We start from the raw sequence: 19806 nt of genomic DNA on the forward strand, positions 1-19806 counted from the left end.
GCCGCGGAAAGAAGCCGGGTGCGGCTCCTCCCCTGTGGGTGGCGGGGCTTGGGCACCTCCCGCCCCCTCGCAGTGGAAGGCCGGGGCGCTACAGCAAGCTCCGATCGCCCCCATGGCCGCGCTGAGGACAGCCCTGTGCGTTTTGCGGAACGACCTGCGCTACCACGATAACGAGGTACGGGCTCGGACGGTGCGCCCTGGGCGCAGGCAAGCGGCAGATCGCGGGGAAACTCCCCCTTCAACAACGCCAGAGCAAAGCAATTGGGAGAGACACGGGTTGTCTAGGAGGGGGATCTCGGTCCGGGGGAAGCCGGGAGGGAAATGGCCCTCGGCGGCCTTCAGCGAGGCCCGCTGGGCCGGCCAGAGCAAGACCTCTCCAAGAGCCTCGCCGGTCCGGCTTTTACGCAGACAGCGCGGCTCCGAAGTTTATGTAACTTTGCAGCTGGCGCTCGAAGCCCCGCCTCCCCCATGTGCTGCTTTTGAAGCCCCGTGACGTCACGAGCTAAGTTATCAAACAGCGTGGGGGAGGGAACAGGGCGGGGCTTATTAAGAAGCGCAGGGACAAAGGAGGTGTCAGCCCTGCGTTTCCACTGAGCAAAAGCATCTTTGAAGAGGAACCGGTTAGGGTGGGTGTGTTCATCTGCGGAAGTCAGAAGCATAGGGTGCCACCTTATATGAAGGCCAGCTAGCTGGGCAGTGCGGTGTAGTGGTTAGAGTGTCACACTAGGACCTAGAAGACCAGGGGGCAAATCCCCACTTGGCCATGATGCTCACTGTGATGGCCTGGGATTGGGACTCGGAGGCTGAACTTGAGGAATCCCAGCCTGCACAGGAGTCCCCGCCTTCAGAACCAGCTGAGCCGGGGCTGGGGCTTGAGCCTGAAGGGTCCTCACCTGTGCTGGATCCTCAGGTGCAGGCACCAGCTGAGTCTGCTCTGGCTCCTGGGGTGATGGAGGACCCATTGCCTGCAGGTGCTCCACTCTCAGCCCCGTCAGGGGAAGGTGAGGTTGCCTCTGGGTCCAGTAACCCTCCAGCCTCTCCTGAACTGTAGAGGCTTAGGGCAGAAAGGCACAGGGAACTAAGTTCCTGCAGGAGGAGTGCTCGCCTGCAGGCCAGGAGAGATGAGTCACCTGTGGACCGGGGCCGCCCTATGCCTCAGGGCAGATAAAAGCCGGCCAGCCCAGTCCCAGGTTGCAGGAGCAACATTGTTGGTAGTCTGTTCTTGCCTGCACCCTGTCCTGCTATTCTGCCAGAGTTCCTGACCTCACCCGACTCCCTGCCTTGGACCCCGCTTCAGCTTTGACGGACAGCCTCCATACCGCACCCTCAACCTCAGACTGGACTCGGACCTCGCCTCACAGTTAACCCTCGGGACCACACACTCACTTTGTAACCCTGGGCCAGCCACTGCTTTCTCACCATCCTCACCCTACCTCACAGGGTTGTTGTGGGGATTAAATGAGGAAGGCGAGAGCTGCCGCCAGTCCGTGTTGACAGTACTGAGCTAGATGGACCAATGGGCCTGAGTGTTCCTGTGTTTCTGACGCCAATCCCATCTGCCCCTGCAGGTTCTCCACTGGGCACACAGCAACGCAGACTTTGTTATTCCACTATACTGCTTTGATGCCCGGCACTACGCGGAAACCCATTACTATCAGTTCCCCAAGACTGGCCCCTATCGCCTCAAGTTTCTGCTGGAGAGTGTGGAAGATCTCAGGGAGACGCTCAAGAAAAAGGGCAGGTGTGTGCAGCCTCATCCGTGCTAGTTTCAAAACCAGTTTTTGTATACAGTGTTAAAGGAAAAGGGACCCCTGACCATTAGGTCAAGTCGTGGCCGACTCTGGGGTTGCGGCGCTCATCTCGCTTTACTGGCCGAGGGAGCCAGCGTACAGCTTCCGGGTCATGTGGCCAGCATGACTAAGCCGCTTCTGGCGAACCAGAGCAGCACACGGAAAGGCCGTTTACCTTTCCGCAGGAGCGGTACCTATTTATCTACTTGCACTTTGACATGCTTTCGAACTGCTAGGTTGGCAGGAGCAGGGACTGAGCAACGGGAGCTCACCCCGTCACAGGGATTTGAACCGCCGACCTTCTGATCGGCAAGTCCTAGGCTCTGTGGTTTAACCCACAGCGCCACCCGCGTCCCGTATACAGTGGTACCTCGGTTTAAAAGCAGCCCTGTTTATGAACTATTCAGTTTACAAACTCTGCAAAACCGGAAGTGGTTTCCCAGTTTGTGAACTTTACCTTGGTCTAAGAACGGAAGCCGAACGGTGGAAGGGCACTGGTGGCAGGAAGCCTTATTAGGGAAAGAGTGCCTCAGTTTAAGAACGGTTTCAGTTTAAGAACGGACCTCCGGAACGGGTTAAGTTCGTAAACCGAGGTACCACTGTACTTCATTTGATGCAGTTTTCCGTTCCAGACACAGCTGCACTTCATCCGCTAAATGCTGTTTCTAGTACAGTGGCCAGCAGACCAGAGAGATAGGCAGCCTGTTCCGCTCCTGCGTTCGCAACAGTAATTTGATCTGCAGGATTTAACTGATGAAGCTTTTCACAGCATGGAGGTCAGAGCTAAACAATATAAACTTAAGGCATTCGCAGATGACTTGGTTCTTACATTACAGGAGCCAGAATTGATTCAAGAATTTGGTCATGTGGCAGGATTTAAATTGAACAAACAAAAAACTAAGGTTTTAGAGAAGAATCTGACAACAATGGAAAAACAAAGGTTTCAGAAGGAGACAGACTTAACTGTGGTAAAGAAAGTGAAATACCTAGGGATTAATATGACGGCTAAAAATTTGAATTTATTTAAAGATAATTATGAGAAATGTTGGTCAGAAGTTAAAAAAGATTTAGAAATTTGGTCAAAATTGAAACTTTCATTGTTGGGTCGGATTGCTGCTATAAAGATGAATGTATTGCCAAAAATGTTGTTTTTGTTTCAAACTTTACAGATTGTGGACAAGATGGATTGTTTCAAGAGGTGGCAAAGAGATATTTCTAAATTTGTCTGGCAGGGCAAAAAGCCCAGAATAAAATTTAAAATATTGACAGATGTTAAAGAAAGAAGGGGGTTTGCCCTGCCAGACATGAAGCTTTATTATGAATCAGCAGCATTCTGCTGGTTGAAAGACTGGCTACTTCTTGAGAACACTGACATTTTGGATTTGGAAGGGTACAATAATGCTTTTGGGTGGCATGCATATTTGTGGTACGACAAGGTAAAAGTTAACAGAGCATTTAAAAACCATATTGTCAGAAAAACCTTGTTTAATGTCTGGACAAGATATAAAGATCTATTGGAAAACAAGACTCCAAGGTGGCTATCACCCATGGAGGCCAAGGCTTTGAAAAAACTCAATATGGAGGCCAAATGGCCAAAATATTGGGAGATACTAGAACAAGACCGAGACACATTGAAATTGCAGAGTTTTGAGAAACTAAAAGATAAAGTGCGAGATTGGTTACATTATTATCAAATAAGAGAAGCCTTCAATTTGGATAAAAAAATAGGCTTCCAGGTGGAAAAATCAAAACTAGAAACAGAACTGCCAGAACCTAAAACCAAGATACTTTCGAGAATGTATAACATGCTGTTAAAATGGAATACTCAGGATGAAACAGTTAAATCAGCCATGATTAAATGGGCACAGGACATTGGTCATAACATTATGTTCACTGACTGGGAGAGGTTGTGGACCACTGATATGAAATTTACGGCATGTAATGCCTTAAGAGAAAATACTATGAAAATGATCTATAGGTGGTACATGACCCCAGTCAAGCTTGCAAAAATTTATCACCTGCCTGACAATAAATGTTGGAAATGTAAGGAAGCTGAGGGAACATTCTTTCACCTTTGGTGGACATGCCCAAAGATTAAGGCTTTCTGGGAAATGATCTATAATGAACTGAAAAGGGTATTTAAATATACCTTCCTTAAGAAACCAGAGGCCTTTCTCTTGGGCATGGTCGGCCAATTGGTGCTAAAGAAAGATAGAACATTCTTTATGTATGCAACGACCGCAGCAAGGATACTCATCGCAAAGTACTGGAAGACACAAGATTTGCCCACCTTGGAAGAATGGCAGATGCAAGTGATTGACTACATGGAACTAGCAGAAATGACTGGCAGAATCCGAGACCGGGGAGAAGAATCGGTGGAAGAGGACTGGAAGAAATTTAAAGAATATCTTCAAAAACATTGTAAAATGTTTGAATGTTAAAATGATGTGAGATACAAAAATATTAGGGCACTAGGGGTTTGGTAAAAAGAAATATGCAAAAATGATGTGGAAAAGAGGGGGTAAGACCAGAGCACTATTATGTTGTGTTTAAACAAATGATTTAAAGGACTAAGTTAAATTACAAAGAACATGTGATAAAATTTTCTTTTTGTTTTTTCTTAAAAAAGAAGGAAAATGAATGCATAATAGGTTGAAACATACAATATTGAATAAGATTGGAAAGAGGGTAAGAAATTGCTAAAATTGATTTGTGTAAAGGGGAACACAGAAAAAGGAGATGTGAGGAAGTCAGGAAAGAGGGTTAAAAAATTAGTTAGTAAGCAATAATTTTTTTATTTTTCGTTTCTGTTGTTTTGTTTTGCTGTGTTGTTTTTGATTGTTAATTTTGATGTATTGTTTTGATTTGGATTTGTTCTGAAAAACCTTAATAAATATTTCTTAAAAAAAATAAAATGCAGACATACACACACAAAAAAAAAATGTCTGCAGGTGAAGCTGCTGTGGTCTAACAATCAACCCTTCTTCCTAGGGAACTCTGGGTATTGTAGCTCTGTGAGAGGAATCAGGGTCTTCTGACAACTCTTAACAGTCCCAGCAAACTACAGTTCCCAGAATTCCCTGGGAGAAGCCATGGCTGTTTAAAGTGGTACGGTGCTGCATTCAATGTCTTAAGTTCAGATGTGGTCACGTGGTTTCAGTGGGATCATGCTGCTGTCTAATTTTCTGCTGGCCGTTCTTCCTCCGTAGTAATCTGGTGGTGCGAAAAGGGAAGCCGGAAGATGTCGTCTGTGATCTTATTGCACAGCTCGGTTCCGTGGCTGCTGTGGTCTTCCACGAAGAGGTAAGGAAAGATCTCCCACCGTTTTCAGAGATTAAACCAGTGATGGGGTATCTCTGGCCCCCCAGATATCCTTGGGACTCCAATTCCCATCAGCCCCCAACCAGAATACAGTGGTACCCTTGGTCCTCAATCTTAATCCGTTCCAGAATCACGATTTAAATCGCTAATCAGTAAGACTTGATTTAAATCAATTTTTTTTACAGAAAGACTCATTCTTGCTGGAATGAGCTTAATATTTACAGCCATATGAAGGTTTCCTTTTTGGGAATAATAAATTTTCAGAGTAGCTTTTACAGTGATATCAAAAATTGCCAATTTGGTTATACTAGAAATACATAGATAATTATGAAATTATTGTGAGTTAACTTTATATTTGGACAACTTTTCTGCTGTACTTTATTGGAAGGAGAAAAAGAATCATTTCCTTAATAACAATTGAAACAATTTATTTAACTAAAACAATAACATTATAGCATATGTATCCATGTTTCTTAACTGATGTGGTTAAACTGGGGAAAAAACCAGACTGAGTTTTAGCACACATGAAAAACCTAAAATAAATCCTTATTTCCTCCAACATGCACAGTGTGATTTATTGCTGGCTCGCTGTTGCCGTTGTTGCACAGATGGGAGAATCTCTCTCTTTTGCTTCCCGCTTGCTCTAGGCGACAAAGGAAGAGCTGGATGTGGAGAAGGGGCTGCTGCAGGTGTGCTCTGAGCAGGGGGTGGTGGCCCAGAGGTTCTGGGGGTCGACGCTCTATCACCGGGACGACCTGCCCTTCAAGCACATTTCCAGGTGAGCTAAGCCCCCAGCCTTATAGTAGTGACTGGGAACCTGTAGCCCTTGATATGTTAGTGGGACTCTGTTTTGCAGGTTGCCCGATGTGTACACCCAGTTCCGGAAAGCCGTGGAGTCCCAGGTGAAGGTTCGGCCTCTTTTGCAAATGGCCACTCAGCTGAAGCCGTTGCCTCCAGGGGTGGAAGAAGGGAACATCCCCAAACTGGAAGATTTTGGGATGCAAGGTAGGGATGGTTCCGCCCAGCATTTTTCACTGCACCGGTGTTTATGGTGGAATAGGCACTGCTTGTGCACATCATATAGAATCATAGGGTCCTCTAGTCTCAGGGCCGTCTATACCCTTGGTTCAAGGGGTGCGGGGCACCTCGGCGCCAAATTCTGGGGGGCACCAGGTGGCTGGTGGGCATGCAGCTTCCCTCCCAAGCCTCTGCTGGGATTGCTCTCCTCCCGCAGTGGCATGAGCTGCACAAAAGCTCATTGGGGGCAGTGGGCAGTTTTTTGCACCCCGGTGCCGCATATGCTAAAGATGACCCTGTCTAGTCTGACCCCCTCCAATGCAGGAATCACAGCTAAATCTCTCCATCCCCCACCCACCCTGGCAGCAGATGTTAGGATATTGATGTTCCGTTCTACCCTAAGAGGAACAGATATGTGAATTGTTGCATGTCACATGTTGTGCTGGTCCCGAGGGTTAACCGTGCGGCGAGGTCCGAGTCCAGGCCAAGGTCGAGGGTGTGGTATGGAGGCTGGCCGTCAAAGCTGAAGCAGGGTCCAAGGCAGGGATTCGGGTGAGGTCAGGAACTCTGGCAGAAGAGCAGGACAGGGTGCAGACAGGAACAGGCTACCAACAATGTTGCTCCTGCAACCTGGGACTGGAGCTGGCTGGCTTTTATCTGCCCCGAGGCATAGGGCGGCCCCGATCCACAGGTGACTCACCTCTCCTGGCCTGGAGGCGAGCACTCCTCCTGCAGGAACTTAGTTCCCTCCGCCTCTCTGCCCTGAGCTTCTGCATCTCAGGAGAGGCTGGAGGGTTACCGGACCCAGAGGCAACCTCACTTTCCCCTGACGGGGGCTGAGAGTGGAGCACCTGCAGGCAATGGGTCCTCCATCACCTCAGGAGCCAGAGCAGACTCAGCTGGTGCCTGCACCCGAGGATCCAGCACAGGTTCAAGCCCCAGCCCCGACTCAGCTGGTTCTAGAGGCGGGGACTCCTGTGCAGGCTGAGATTCCTCGGGTTCAGCCTCAGAGTCTGAATCCCAGGCCATCACACATGTCTATTTACATTCCAGCGCAGCTTGCTGGGTACTTCCGTTTGCGTATTGCTTTTGCTTAGTGCTTCTTGCTCTGGGACATGAAAGAGAGCAGACATGTTTTTCTCTGTCCTGAACTATGCTTGTAAATATGCTTTACCTATGCCTCTGTTCACCACTTCTGTTGCGGGTTATTCACTCTGCTGGTTAAGGCGTGCTCAAGTTCCTGAAGGCTTCTGAAGCTGTGAGTCGCTGTTTGATGCTGTTCCAAAGGACGGGAGTTTGCCCGGCTGCTGGCCGGTGGGTTGGGGCCAGCTGGGGGCCTGCAAATTGCCCCCGTTCCATTGGACGCATCTCGACAGCATCTCCATCTAAACAGGAGAACGGCAGCATTTTGTTGCAAATCCTGCTTTCTTTAACTGGATAGCCAGCCCCACCCCTAACGGCAGGATTTGGAGGGTGTTTTCAGGGCAGGAATCCCCCACCCCTTTTTGCTCAAGTTGATTCTTCCGCCTTCCTCGACAGATCCGTCAGTCGATCCCCGCACTGCCTTCCCTTGCGGCGGAGGAGAGACACAGGCCTTAATGAGGCTGCAGCATTACTTCTGGGACACGGTAATTCATAGAATTGTAGAATTGGGAGAGGGCTTGTTTTGGTTTTGAGAGGAGAGACAGTGCTTTGTGTTCGGGGAGGGGGGCAGCCTGGCTTAGCCCCCAATAAAGGTAAAGGGACCCCTGACCATTAGGTCCAGTCGTGGCTGACTCTGGGGTTGTGGTGCTCATCTTGCTTTATTGGCCGAGGGAGCCGGCGTACAGCTTCCGGGTCATGTGGCCAGCATGACTAAGCCGCTTCTGGCAAACCAGAGCAGCGCACGGAAACACCGCTTACCTTCCCGCCAGAGCGGTACCTCTTTATCTACTTGCACTTTGACGTGCTTTTGAACTGCTAGGTTGGCGGGGATTCAAACCACCAACCTTCTGATTGGCAAGCTCTAGGCTCTGTGGTTTAGACCACAGCGCCACCCGCTTCCCTAGCCTCCAATATCTCTAGCTAAAAAGTCTGTGTTAGCAAGGTTGCAGAACAGTCCTGATCTGGAACCCTGGAAAGGAGCTGCCAGCCCGTGCAGACAATCCTGGACTAGATGGAACAATGTTCTGACTCGGTGCAAGAGAGCTTTACCTGCTCATCCGTCCATCTGGTCTCTCCACCCAGGGGCGCCGACTTATAAAAAATATTGGGGGGCGGGGGCCCATACCGACTTATAAAAAATATTGGGGGGGCCCAAGACCTCCAAACCGCTGCTGCTGGGGGAACGAAAGGGGCGAGCCCCGGGCTGCCCCGACCTTAAGTGAACCTGTGAGGGCCCGCCCTTTGCGGCAGCCGATTGGCTGCCGCCGTGGGCGGTGAATATTAATGAGCTAGGGGAATCCCCGCTTCTCGCGGGGCTGACGCCAGCCCCGCGAGATTGTTGATGGGTCGAGAGCCCGCAACCCCACCCCCTCTCTAGATCGGGAGTGGCTTTGTTTTAACTCATTACTGAATGTATTTTAAAAGGTAACTATCGTCAAACAAGGAAAATAAAAAATACCAACATAATTTTGTGATTTTACAAAGCATAATATAACTAATAATTTTCTTAAATTATTGGGGGGGCAGAGCCTCAGGCCCCATGGAGTCGGCGCCTATGTCTCCACCGCCAGGGTGTGTGTGTACGCATGCACACATGGAGCGTAACCTTTAGTCAGGGATTGCGGAGCCCCTTTCAGCTCAAGGGCTGCATTCCCTTCTGGGCGATCTTCTGAGGGCCAGAGGCAACAGAGGAAGACTAGCTTGAAAAGCAGGCTAGTTTCTATGCACACTTCTGTCCTTCATGTAGGCAAGCAAGAGGCACGATCCGAATTCGTGGACACATTTCAGTGGGGCCAAAACTCTTGAGGCATGAGTCAGGGCCAGTGGAAGGTAGAGGTCAGGGGAGAGTTTTGAGGGCCAGATGGTGGCACTCAGGGACTCTCTATCCCCCCCCCCAGGCCTGAAGTTCTTCACTTCTGATTTAGTGAATTGCGGTGTTGTTTACTGACAGATTTTAGGGACCCTTGTTCTGCAATTGTTTTATTTGTTTTATTCTTGTCATTTTACTGTTTTGTCATTTACCGGTATTTTTAAAATGGAAAATGTCGCAGAGATTACCTGTTTAATCGTTGAGATCTTTGTATTGATTGAAAGTCACGCAACACCCCCCCCAACCCAATTAATCAGGCTGCAAATTGTGTATATGTTAAAAATGAATTTTATTTAATAAGGGCAATATGAAAGTGCTTCCTTAGAAGAGGTATCTCCCTCTTTTTTTCTCAAGACAGGCAGGAATGCCTCTCCTAAGATGGCCTGGCCTGGACAAAGCAAACAGGGAAGGCTTTCCCTGAAATTGAAGTGTTGCTAATTAACTTGCACATTTCTGCAGATTTATTCGGTTAATTAGTTAGCTAACTGAAGACCTTATGGCTTGCTAAGGGTTCTTTATCTGGCGATCTAATTTACACAAACCTGCCTGCTCACCCCCATATAAATAATGGAATCCTCCAAGTTGCCCACTTCATTCATTTCATGGCTACATAACTCCCGATCCTGGCCACTAGAGGGCTCTCTTAGATGTAGAAATCTCTGTCTCAGACGTTATGTTCATAGATTCGTTCTACACTGCTCAATTTGCAATCTCTTGCATTTATAGAATAAGTGTTGCTGTTTTTAAAGCACTTTTATGTTTCCTTGTAAATGCCTGACGTGTACGTCCATTTGCACAGAACCTAGTCGCTTCGTACAAGGAGACACGGAACGGATTGATTGGAGTGGATTATTCGACCAAGTTTGCACCCTGGTAAATGTCTTCATGCGCTTAGGATTGGGTAATCCTGTTTCAGCGACATCCGCCTTCTCAGTGGGCGTCACTCAACGTGCATTCCAATGCGGCTTTGGACAAAGAGCAGCCCAATTGCCTATTGATATGCTTTTTTCGCCCGCATCCATGACAATGTTGTACGAAAGCCCACGGGAAGGTCTGCTTTGCATAACCTCACAGCTCAGAGCCACGTGATATGCAAGTGATAGAATGCTAATTGTGGTTTTCAGAGTTGATTTAGAATCATAGAATCATAGAGTTGGAAGAGACCACAAGGGCCATCGAGTCCAACCCCCTGCCAAGCAGGAAACACCATCAGAGCACTCCTGACATATGGTTGTCTAGCCTCTGCTTAAAGACCTCCAAAGAAGGAGACTCCACCACACTCCTTGGCAGCAAATTCCACTGTTAAACAGCTCTTACTGTCAGAAAGTTCTTCCTAATGTTTAAGGGGAATCTTCTTTCTTGTAGTTTGGAACCATTGCTCCGTGTCCGCTTCTCTGGAGCAGCAGAAAACAACCTTTCTCCCTCCTCTATGTGACATCCTTTTATATATTTGAACATGGCTATCATATCACCCCTTAACCTCCTCTTCTCCAGGCTAAACATGCCCAGCTCCCTTAGCCGTTCCTCATAAGGCATCGTTTCCAGGCCTTTGACCATTTTGGTTGCCCTCCTCTGGACACGTTCCAGTTTGTCAGTGTCCTTCTTGAACTGTGGTGCCCAGAACTGGACACAGTACTCCAGGTGAGGTCTGACCAGAGCAGAATACAGTGGCACAATTACTTCCCTTGATCTAGATGCTATACTCCTATTGATGCAGGCCAGAATTGCATTGGCTTTTTTAGCTGCCGCGTCACACTGTTGGCTCATGTCATTTAATTAAATATGAACTGGGATTTAATCAATGTGAGTGGGTGGTGGTAATCGAGCTTGTTGTTATGCACTTAAGATGGGCTATGCCTCAATTTAAACAAACAGTGGATGTTCTGAATTCAGGTCCACCACCTAAATGATGGCATCCACCCTCAGAGATCACATTCCCTCATGACATCCTTGATTTGTCTTCTAGGCTGGCTCTGGGCTGCATCTCGCCCCGCTATATTTACGAGCAGATCCGGAAATACGAAAAAGAGAGGACAGCAAATCAGAGTACCTATTGGTAGGATATGAACGACATGGCCTGCTTTGGAAACATTAACACGGGAGAGAGAAAATTATCCTCTTGTTCACGTTCTGCCTGCCTCTCCCCCTCCCTCTCTTTCTTAGACACACACATACATCACTCTGCAGCCATTGGCTGGGTTTCTGTGATGTCACGGAATGAGATAACTGACAGTGCGGAATGTGGATAGAGCAGGTTCAGAGAGGGAAGTGAAAAATCACTTTTAAAGAAAACCCTCATACAAGATGCCCCCGAGATGTTTTAAAACAAAGGTTAAAAAATTTAACGTTTATAATTTGTCGGAAGCTGCTCATAGTGGCTGGGCAACACAGTCAGATGGGCAGCATATAAATAAAAAATTATAATTATTATTATAGGTTGGATGGCTGTCTGCCAGGAATTATTTAGCTGAGAGTCCTGCATTGCAAGAGGTTGTAATACCTGTGTGCGTTTGTGTGTATTTACTCTCCCAGGGTGCTTTTTGAACTGGTGTGGAGGGATTACTTCCGGTTTGTGGCCCTGAAATACGGCAGGAGGATTTTCTTTGTGAGAGGTAAGCGGGTGAATTGCCCTTTCCGGTCAAGATGGTGGATCGGAGCCAGGCTTCTTTCTTGCATGGATGAAAAACAAAAACCTCAGACTCGCAGATGGCTGACGTCTGCCACATTTGTGGCCACGCCCACTTCTGCTTGTGCCACGCCCACTTCCTGCAACTGGCCCCTCCCACCAAGGGGCATGTGGCCTCTCAGAAGCTTGGCCAAGATGGAAGGTTACCTTCGGGATGGAAGAGGTTCCTCATCCCTGATCCAAACACAAGGAAAGAAGGCTTCCTTCCTGTTTATTCCTAGGCAAATTCATTCAGATCTTATCAGTTAAAAGAGCAATTAAAACCCCCATGGTTTTAATCCCCCAAGAAAATGCAAGCTTTGCAGTGCAGCCCCATGGCTGCCTATGTATCTGTCTCCATTGGGTCCTGTTCTTGGGTTTTACCAGTCTGCTGTTGACTCAACAATATCAGTTATGTGTAGCCAAAGATGTACCGTATTTTTCGCTCTATAGGACGCACTTTTACCCCTCCAAAAATTAAGGGGAAATGTCCTATGGAGCGAATGCAGGCTCCTTGGCTTCAGCGATAGCAACACGAAGCCTCCGAAGGGCAGAGGGAGCGCTCCCTCTGCGCTCCAGAGGCTTCGCGTTGCTTTTGCTGAAGGCTGGAGAGCGAGAGGGGTTGGTGCGCACCGACCCCTCTTGCTCTCCAGGCTTCAGGGATAGCCGCCTGAAGCTTTTGGAGCGCAGCGGGAACTCGCGCTGCGGTCCGCAGGCTTCAGGTTCCTTTTGCTGAAGCCGGGAGAGCAAGACTCTCCTGGCTTCAGCAGAGAGGGAGAGCTGTGCAGCGCCCCTTCAGCGAAGCGGGGGGAGAAATGGAACGGGCTCCATTTCTCCTGCCGCTTCGCTGAAGGGGTGCTGAGCAGAGAGGGGGAGAATTTTTTTCCCCTGTTCTCCCCCTCCTATAGTCCCGTGCGTCCTATGGTCCGGTGTGTCCTATAGAGCGAAAAATACGGTAGTTTATTATCTGCACTGGGTCCTTAGCGCTGGAGAAGTTCCTCTTCCCTTTTTTTTATTGAACTTGGGCAATAAAGTCCAGCCTGGGTGCAGCTTGAAGAGAAATGTGTTTTTGTAGGGTTTGTAACACTGGAGGAAGCTGGGTCACATTTTAAACAGCAATTATTCAAGAACCTGCCCCCAGAAAAGGGGGGGGGGATGGATGAACATTCCCTAAATACAGGAGAAAAATGTGAACCCTAGTCTGAGAAAAGTACGTCTGCATACTTTGTAGCTCTTGGTTTTGGATGGCAACCTGCAGTCTTGTATGGGAAATCCCAGCTGCTACTTCTGGAATAGAAACCCCTTGCTATCCGGCAATGCCCCCTAATGCCCAGCCAATCCTGCCTCCCCACATAGGGCTCCAGGATAAAGAGGTTCCCTGGAAGAAGGACCCCAAACTGTTTGACTCTTGGAAAGGTCAGTAAACCAATGAGGGGCGAGAGATCTGCCTGCTGCCCCCTCTGCCATCGCCTGCTTCTCCTCCACCGTCGCCCACCCTGCTCATTCCAATGCTGATAATCACTTTCTCCTTTAATTCCAATTTTCACTCCCCTCTCTCAACTGGCAGAGGGAGGTGCCGTTTTGTGGTTCGCCTCGGGTGCCTAAATGTCTTGGGCCGGCCCTGGCCAGCCCTACCATTAGGCAGAATGAAACCAGTGGAGTTTGGTCCATTAGAGGGTAGGTTGGTCAGAGTGAGACCAATGCAGGCTGGTCCTCTGCCTGACCTCCGGCATCTCTCCCCACACCTGCCTGCCTTCTTACATACAACCAGTCCAGGGGGTGGCCACAGACCCTCAACTTCCTCCTCCTTAATCCATGTAGGAAGAAAGGAAGGGAGGAAGATGGGAAAATCCACTTCTGGGAACACAGAGGAAGCTCGGCGTTCATTTCCTTGTTGATTTGTTTCCATTCAAACAGGCACAGGCAAACTCGGCCCTCCAGATGTTTTGGGACTACAGCTCCCATCAACCCTGACCACTGGTCCTGTTAGGGAGTTGTAGTCCCAAAAAACATCTGGAGGTTCGGGTTTGCCTATGCCTGCATTAAAAAGCCTGTTTGCAACCCCGTTAACTCAGGACGTTTGCGTTGCGATTCTGCATGATGGAATCTGAGGCAGCCTCCCGTCATACAGTTATTTACTGCAGTTTACAATTTAACATGACCTGGTGGTATAAACTGCATTTCCATAGCACAACAGGTACTGCAGTATAAACAGAATGTTAGAAAACAGTGTTATTACCAGTAAAATTGAGGCAATAAGCCTAGTGTTTATTGTAGCCTGAGTTGGCTCCGCCCACCGTTGGCTGTGGCTCCGCCCACCATTGGCCTCCTTATCTCCGGCCCTACCAGACCCAATTGGCACCAGCCACCACAGAGTGAGGCAACTGCCTTGGCCTGCAGAACAGCAGGTGGGTGGCATTTGTGCCCCCATTTCTCCTGAGCCCCTTAAGCTAGGCTACCCTCCATCTCTCAAGCTAGCCTGCTGTCCTCAGGTGGCTGGTCCATCACCTGTCAAGTAAGATTTGAAGTGCTGATTTGTTCAGATTATGTAGGTGGGGAAACCAAAATGTTAAGGCCCGGACTATAGCACAAAAGCCCTCTTTCCCACCTCTCTGTTTGCAGAATGAAGCAGTATCTCAGTATTTATACAGGGACACGGGTGGTGCTGTGGGTTAAAGCACAGAGCCTAGGACTTGCCAATCAGAAGGTCGGCGGTTCAAATCCCTGTGACAGGGTGAGCTCCCGTTGCTCGGTCCCTGCTCCTGCCAACCAAGCAATTCGAAAGCACGTCAAAGTGCAAGTAGATAAATAGGTACCACTCTGGCAGGAAGGTAAACAGCGTTTCCGTGCACTGCTCTAGTTCGCCAGAAGCGGCTTAGTCATGCTGGCCACATGACCCGGAAGCTGTACGCCGGCTCCCTCGGCCAATAAAACGAGATGAGCGCCGCAACCCCAGAGTCGGCCACGACTGGACCTAATGGTCAGGGGTCCCTTTACCTTTACCTTTACCTTGGGCTAAGAACCTAATTCATTCTGGAGGTCTGTTCTTAACCTGAAACTGTTCTTAACCTGAGGTACCACTTTAGCTAATGGGGCCTCCCGTTGCTGCCACGCCGCCAGCGCATGATTTCTGTTCTCATCCTGAAGCAAAGTTCTTAACCCGAGGTACTATTTCTGGGTTAGTGGAGTCTGTAACCTGAAGCGTCTGTAACCCGAGGTACCACTGTACAAAGGTGTGTCTGTGTGTGTCTGTGTGACTTCTTGCTCCCGCAGATGGAAAAACGGGGGTTCCCTTTGTCGACGCCAACATGCGTGAGCTGGCTGCCACGGGCTTCATGTCAAACAGAGGGCGCCAGAACGTGGCCAGTTTCTTGACCAAGGATTTGGGTTTGGACTGGAGGATGGGAGCCGAATGGTTTGAGTCCCTGCTGGTAAGATGGGAGCAACTTCGTTTATATCTTAAGGCCAGCTGGTTGCTGGAATTCACCCTGGGTTTTGAGACGTATGCAGGATTGGAATAAGTTCCCAGGAGTCATAGAATGGTAGAGTTGGAAAAGGGACCCTGACGGTCATCTAGTCCAATCCGCTGCAATGCAGGAATAATGCAATGCGTGAGTCTTTGTAGAGTGTGCACAGCCTCACAGGCACTGTGGAGATATAGGTGTGTGGTGTATTTTATTATTTATCTATTAGAATATTATAAACGGCTTAATAAAGATAATTATCTCTAGCAGTAGCCACCCAACTGGGGTAAAGCCAGGGGCGGAGGATGTTTTCTTCAAAGAACTGTGTAAAATATATCCGCAGCTGAGCAGTTCATGTCATGCACAGCTGAGAGGTCAAGATACCTTCCTAAAATCCCTTGGAATTGTCAATGCAACTTTAGCAAATTGGGAGTCATCTCAGAAGAGGATTGCACTAAATATCTTATCAAGCCTTTTTTAACAAGTCATTGTGATATATATATGTTGTTGTTTAGTCGTTTAGTTGTGTCCGACTCTTCGTGACCCCATGGACCAGAGCACGCCAGGCACTCCTGTCTTCCACTGCCTCCTGCAGTTTGGTCAAACTCATGCTGGTAGCTTTGAGAACACTGTCCAACCATCTCGTCCTCTGTGGTCCCCTTCTCCTTGTGCCCTCCATCTTTCCCCACATCAGGGTCTTTTCCAGGGAGTCTTCTCTTCTCATGAGGTGGCCAAAGGACTGGAGCCTCAGCTTCAGGATCTGTCCTTCCAGTGAGCACTCAGGGCTGATTTCCTTGAGAATGGAGAGGTTTCTTCTTCTTGCAGTCCATGGGACTCTCAAGAGTCTCCTCCAGCACCAGAATTCAAAAGCATATAGATATATATGCACATACATATATGTATTTCCTAATTTCAAGGTGGATTATGTGTTTCCTAAATTCAAGGTGGATTATGATGTCTGCAGCAACTATGGCAACTGGTTGTACAGCGCTGGAGTCGGCAATGATCCGAGGGAGAACCGGAAATTCAACATGATTAAACAAGGCTTGGATTACGACAGCAAGGTAGGTGCTTGTTGGGAAATCCTGACACTGAACACCACACAGTATCCTGCTTCCTTTGTTGCGTTAGGCTGTAGCCCGGCTTTATGGGATACCACCAGGTGTAATAGGGGGGATTTAGTATGGCCAGCCGTTTTTCTTCATTAAAGTGTGTGAGAGGCGTGTTCTCTTAAACGGCCCAGCAAAACTGGGGAGGGGTAGGTAAGAAGAACAGGAATACCTCCGTGGCAGTGCATCTTTTTGGAAGCGAGTAAAGGCCTTAAGTCCAACCCCTCGCATCTCTTAAGTAAGACTGACAGTGAAAAAGCCAGCATCTTAGGAAGAAGGCTGGGTTAAAACCCTGGAAGGCTAGCTTTCCATTTGCAAGGAAGCACTTTGTTTTACTTAATGGGCAGAGTACTCAAATACGTGGTTCCACTTTCCTAGCCAGTTTGCACTCCGGCGCAGAGCAATCCAGGAATGTTTATACTGAATATTTTTCTCTGTATGGCTGCTCTCTTGTGGTAAGTACAGAGGAGCATAAAATAGAGCATTTCTGATAGCTGCCAACGTACTGGGGGCGGATAGCCTTGCTGGCTTTATAAGGAGCTAACTTACTGTACATACTTGTAAGATACGGATTTGGGGGGTTTTTTTGTATGTTGGTTTTTGTGTATTGTTATTTTTCGATATTTTTTGTGTTGTTGTTGTGTGGAAAATACTGATAAAATTTAAATTATTAATTAAAAAAAAGAAAGTCACCAGAGATTGAACCAGGGATCTTCTGCCTTCCGAGCAGGTGTTCTGTCACTGAGCTGCAACCCTTGCCTCAGCAACAGGCAAGGACCAGACTGAATTGTTTGCCTCTGCAGGGAGACTACGTCCGACTGTGGGTTCCAGAATTGCAGGGCATAAAAGGAGGAGACGTACACACCCCATGGGCCCTGAGCACCGCTGCCCTTTCTCAGGCTGGTGTGAGCCTCGGGGCCACCTATCCTCTGCCAGTCGTCATGGCCCGGGAGTGGAGCAGGCACATCAACCAGAAACCGGTATGTGCTAAGTCAATCTTACTTGCCTTGCCCTATGCAGAGCTGAAAATCGCCCTGTGATCTTCGGATGAAGGGCAGTCTATGAACTTTTAAAAAGAGGTTTGATACCTTTTGGGGACCCACCCTATTCTAGGGACTGCAATTTGTTTTACCTGATTTTTTAATATTTCTCACATTTGTATATCGCCTTTTGCTCCAAGGAGCACCAAGTGGTGTACTGTTTCTATCTATATGCGATTTTGGTTTTAAATGCAGTGTAAGGTAGTCTTTGGGACATGGGTTAAACCACATAGCCAAGGGCTTGCCGATCAGAAGGTCAGCGGTTCAAATCCCCTTGACAGGGTGAGCTCCCGTAGCTCGGTCCCTGCTCCTGCCATCCTAGCAGTTCGAAAGCACGTCAAAGTGCAAGTAGATAAATAGGTACCGCTCCAGCGGGAAGGTAAACGGCGTTTCCGTGCGCCTGAAGCGGCTTAGTCATGCTGGCCACATGACCCGGAAGCTGTACACCGGCTCCCTCAGCCAATAAAGCGAGATGAGCACCACAACCCCAGAGTCAGCCACAACTGAACCTAATGGTCAGGGGTCTAAGGTACTTTTTTTCAATTTTGTTGTTCTGTATGGGACAATGACAATAAAGATTATTGTATTGTATACACGGTTCTGCCCTTTTATTCACAACGGTCCTCTGGGGTAGGTTAGGCAGAGAGGCAGGGAATGGCCCAAGCTCTCATCCAGTGAGCTTTGTGGCTGAGTGTGGATTCAAGCTTTGTGGCTGAGTGGGGATTCGAACCCTGGTCTCCCAGGTCCTATTAACCGCTTTACATTGCTGTAACATGCTCTGGGACCTTCTGGTGCAGGGCAGGTAAGAAACCAAATTAAATAATAATAATAATGGTAATAAATATAAGAATTCCTGACCATTTCCCTCTTTCTTGCAGAACAGCCAAGGTCCCGCTCTGAAGGGGAAGAAAGGTCCTTCGTACACCCCAAAGCAGCACAAAGATAGAGGAGTGGATTTTTATTTTTCTCGGAACAAAGATTTGTCCTGAGGAGAGGGGCTGTGGTTCCCTGGGAAAATGACCCAGCGGTGAAGGGTCCCAATGGGCCTCTGCTACTGGGTATAGCTGGTAGCCCTTTTTGGCCCTTCAGGGGCTGGGAACCCTGTGGTGTGGTAGGCCACGTTTTTTGGGCAAAGCTTTGTGTGTAACTTGAAGGCTTGCAGAGGCAAAAGCTACTCAAACGGAAAATATGGCCTCCCCTGGAATCTTGCTATTCTGACAAACTTAATATGGCCACCCCTTTGTAAAACAAACCGAGGGTGTCCCTCCAACTGATTCGGGGAAGGGATTCCAGTGCACTCTGGGGAAATTTAGGGCTGCACAATTAAAACAGATCAAAGTGCTCAGTCGTCCTTGTGCCACAAAGCGGCTTTAAGAAAGAAACAGACTTTTGCAGTTAGGAAAATGATAGGGAAATGCAGTGAAAAATGTGGAGGAAAAAAAGGATTAGCAGGAAGATGTACTAACACCCTGCAAGCAGAACAACTGCTCAATAAAGCCTGGATATATTCTAACCCCTGCATAAACGTCGTGCAAGCGAATCAGTATGAATAATGGAAGAAACAGGTTGTTTGGAGGAGTCTAAAGTTATCACTCACATAGGAGTTACAAATCAGTTGTGCTAAATACTGTGCAATGCAGTCTTCTTTTTCGCTAGGTGTCCTACCTTTGGGGGAAAGCGTGGGGTTCAGAAAATAGTTTTCGATATTAGCATGGGGTTTATTTTCTACCGCAAAAATGGTCTGGGCTATTAAAAAATGATCATGACAAATAAACTTGCTTTCAGCATCAAGATTTTCCTGAGTTTGTTTCCGTTTTCTTTTACCAACCATTGATAAACATTTTGCAAACTAAGCCATGAAGCTTGCTGGCAGGGCAGTCAGCCCCAGAGTTCAATGGGGTGGGGAGGTTTTTTCAGTAGCCATGGATCACCCTCTCTATCAAATTTAATAAATAATAACTGTGTGTTGGAGAGAAAGGGTTATTGGTCTTTGTTTTGTATTTTGTGTTCTATTTTCTTGTTGCAATCTTCGGGCTGTGGCAGAGCTTTGCAAACTTTTCCTGATGGTGACATGCTTTTTTTGCATGCATCATTTCACAACACAGTAATTCAGTTTTACTTGCAAATTGTCGGTTAAACTAACCCCTTTCCAATCCCCGGGAGGAACGTGGGGAGCGTTCGCGCGACAAACCTACACACTGCAGCTGTATCGACACAGTTTGGAAAGCTCTGGGCTAAGGACAATACTCAAATTTTAATAACTAATAACAATTTTAGAGCCGTCTAGCTTGGCGTGGCCATCCCTGCCTCTCGTGGGAGCGCGCGTCCCATAGCGTTAACCACTAGGCGCATCTATTCAAAATCTTCCAATCTGCTGGACGGATGCA

At 48.1% G+C, this 19806-nt stretch overlaps 1 protein-coding gene across 1 annotated transcript; it reads left to right on the top strand.

The window, feature by feature from the left end:
- Positions 1-21: 21 nt before the first annotated feature.
- LOC310827781 (cryptochrome DASH-like) lies at positions 22-19212 on the top strand. Its single transcript, XM_083704226.1, has 14 exons — positions 22-175; positions 1569-1741; positions 5000-5093; positions 5759-5889; positions 5968-6116; positions 7668-7756; positions 9941-10014; positions 11108-11197; positions 11674-11753; positions 13163-13222; positions 15080-15237; positions 16215-16334; positions 17183-17359; positions 18298-19212. The coding sequence occupies exons 1-14, from the start codon at positions 113-115 to the stop codon at positions 18406-18408; spliced, it is 1569 nt and encodes a 522-aa protein (XP_083560352.1). The 5' UTR covers positions 22-112; the 3' UTR covers positions 18409-19212.
- The last annotated feature ends 594 nt before the right edge of the window (positions 19213-19806 follow it).

This window comes from Podarcis gaigeae (assembly GCF_964106915.1).
Source record: "Podarcis gaigeae genome assembly, chromosome: 12".
NCBI classification, from domain to species: Eukaryota; Metazoa; Chordata; class Lepidosauria; order Squamata; family Lacertidae; genus Podarcis; species Podarcis gaigeae.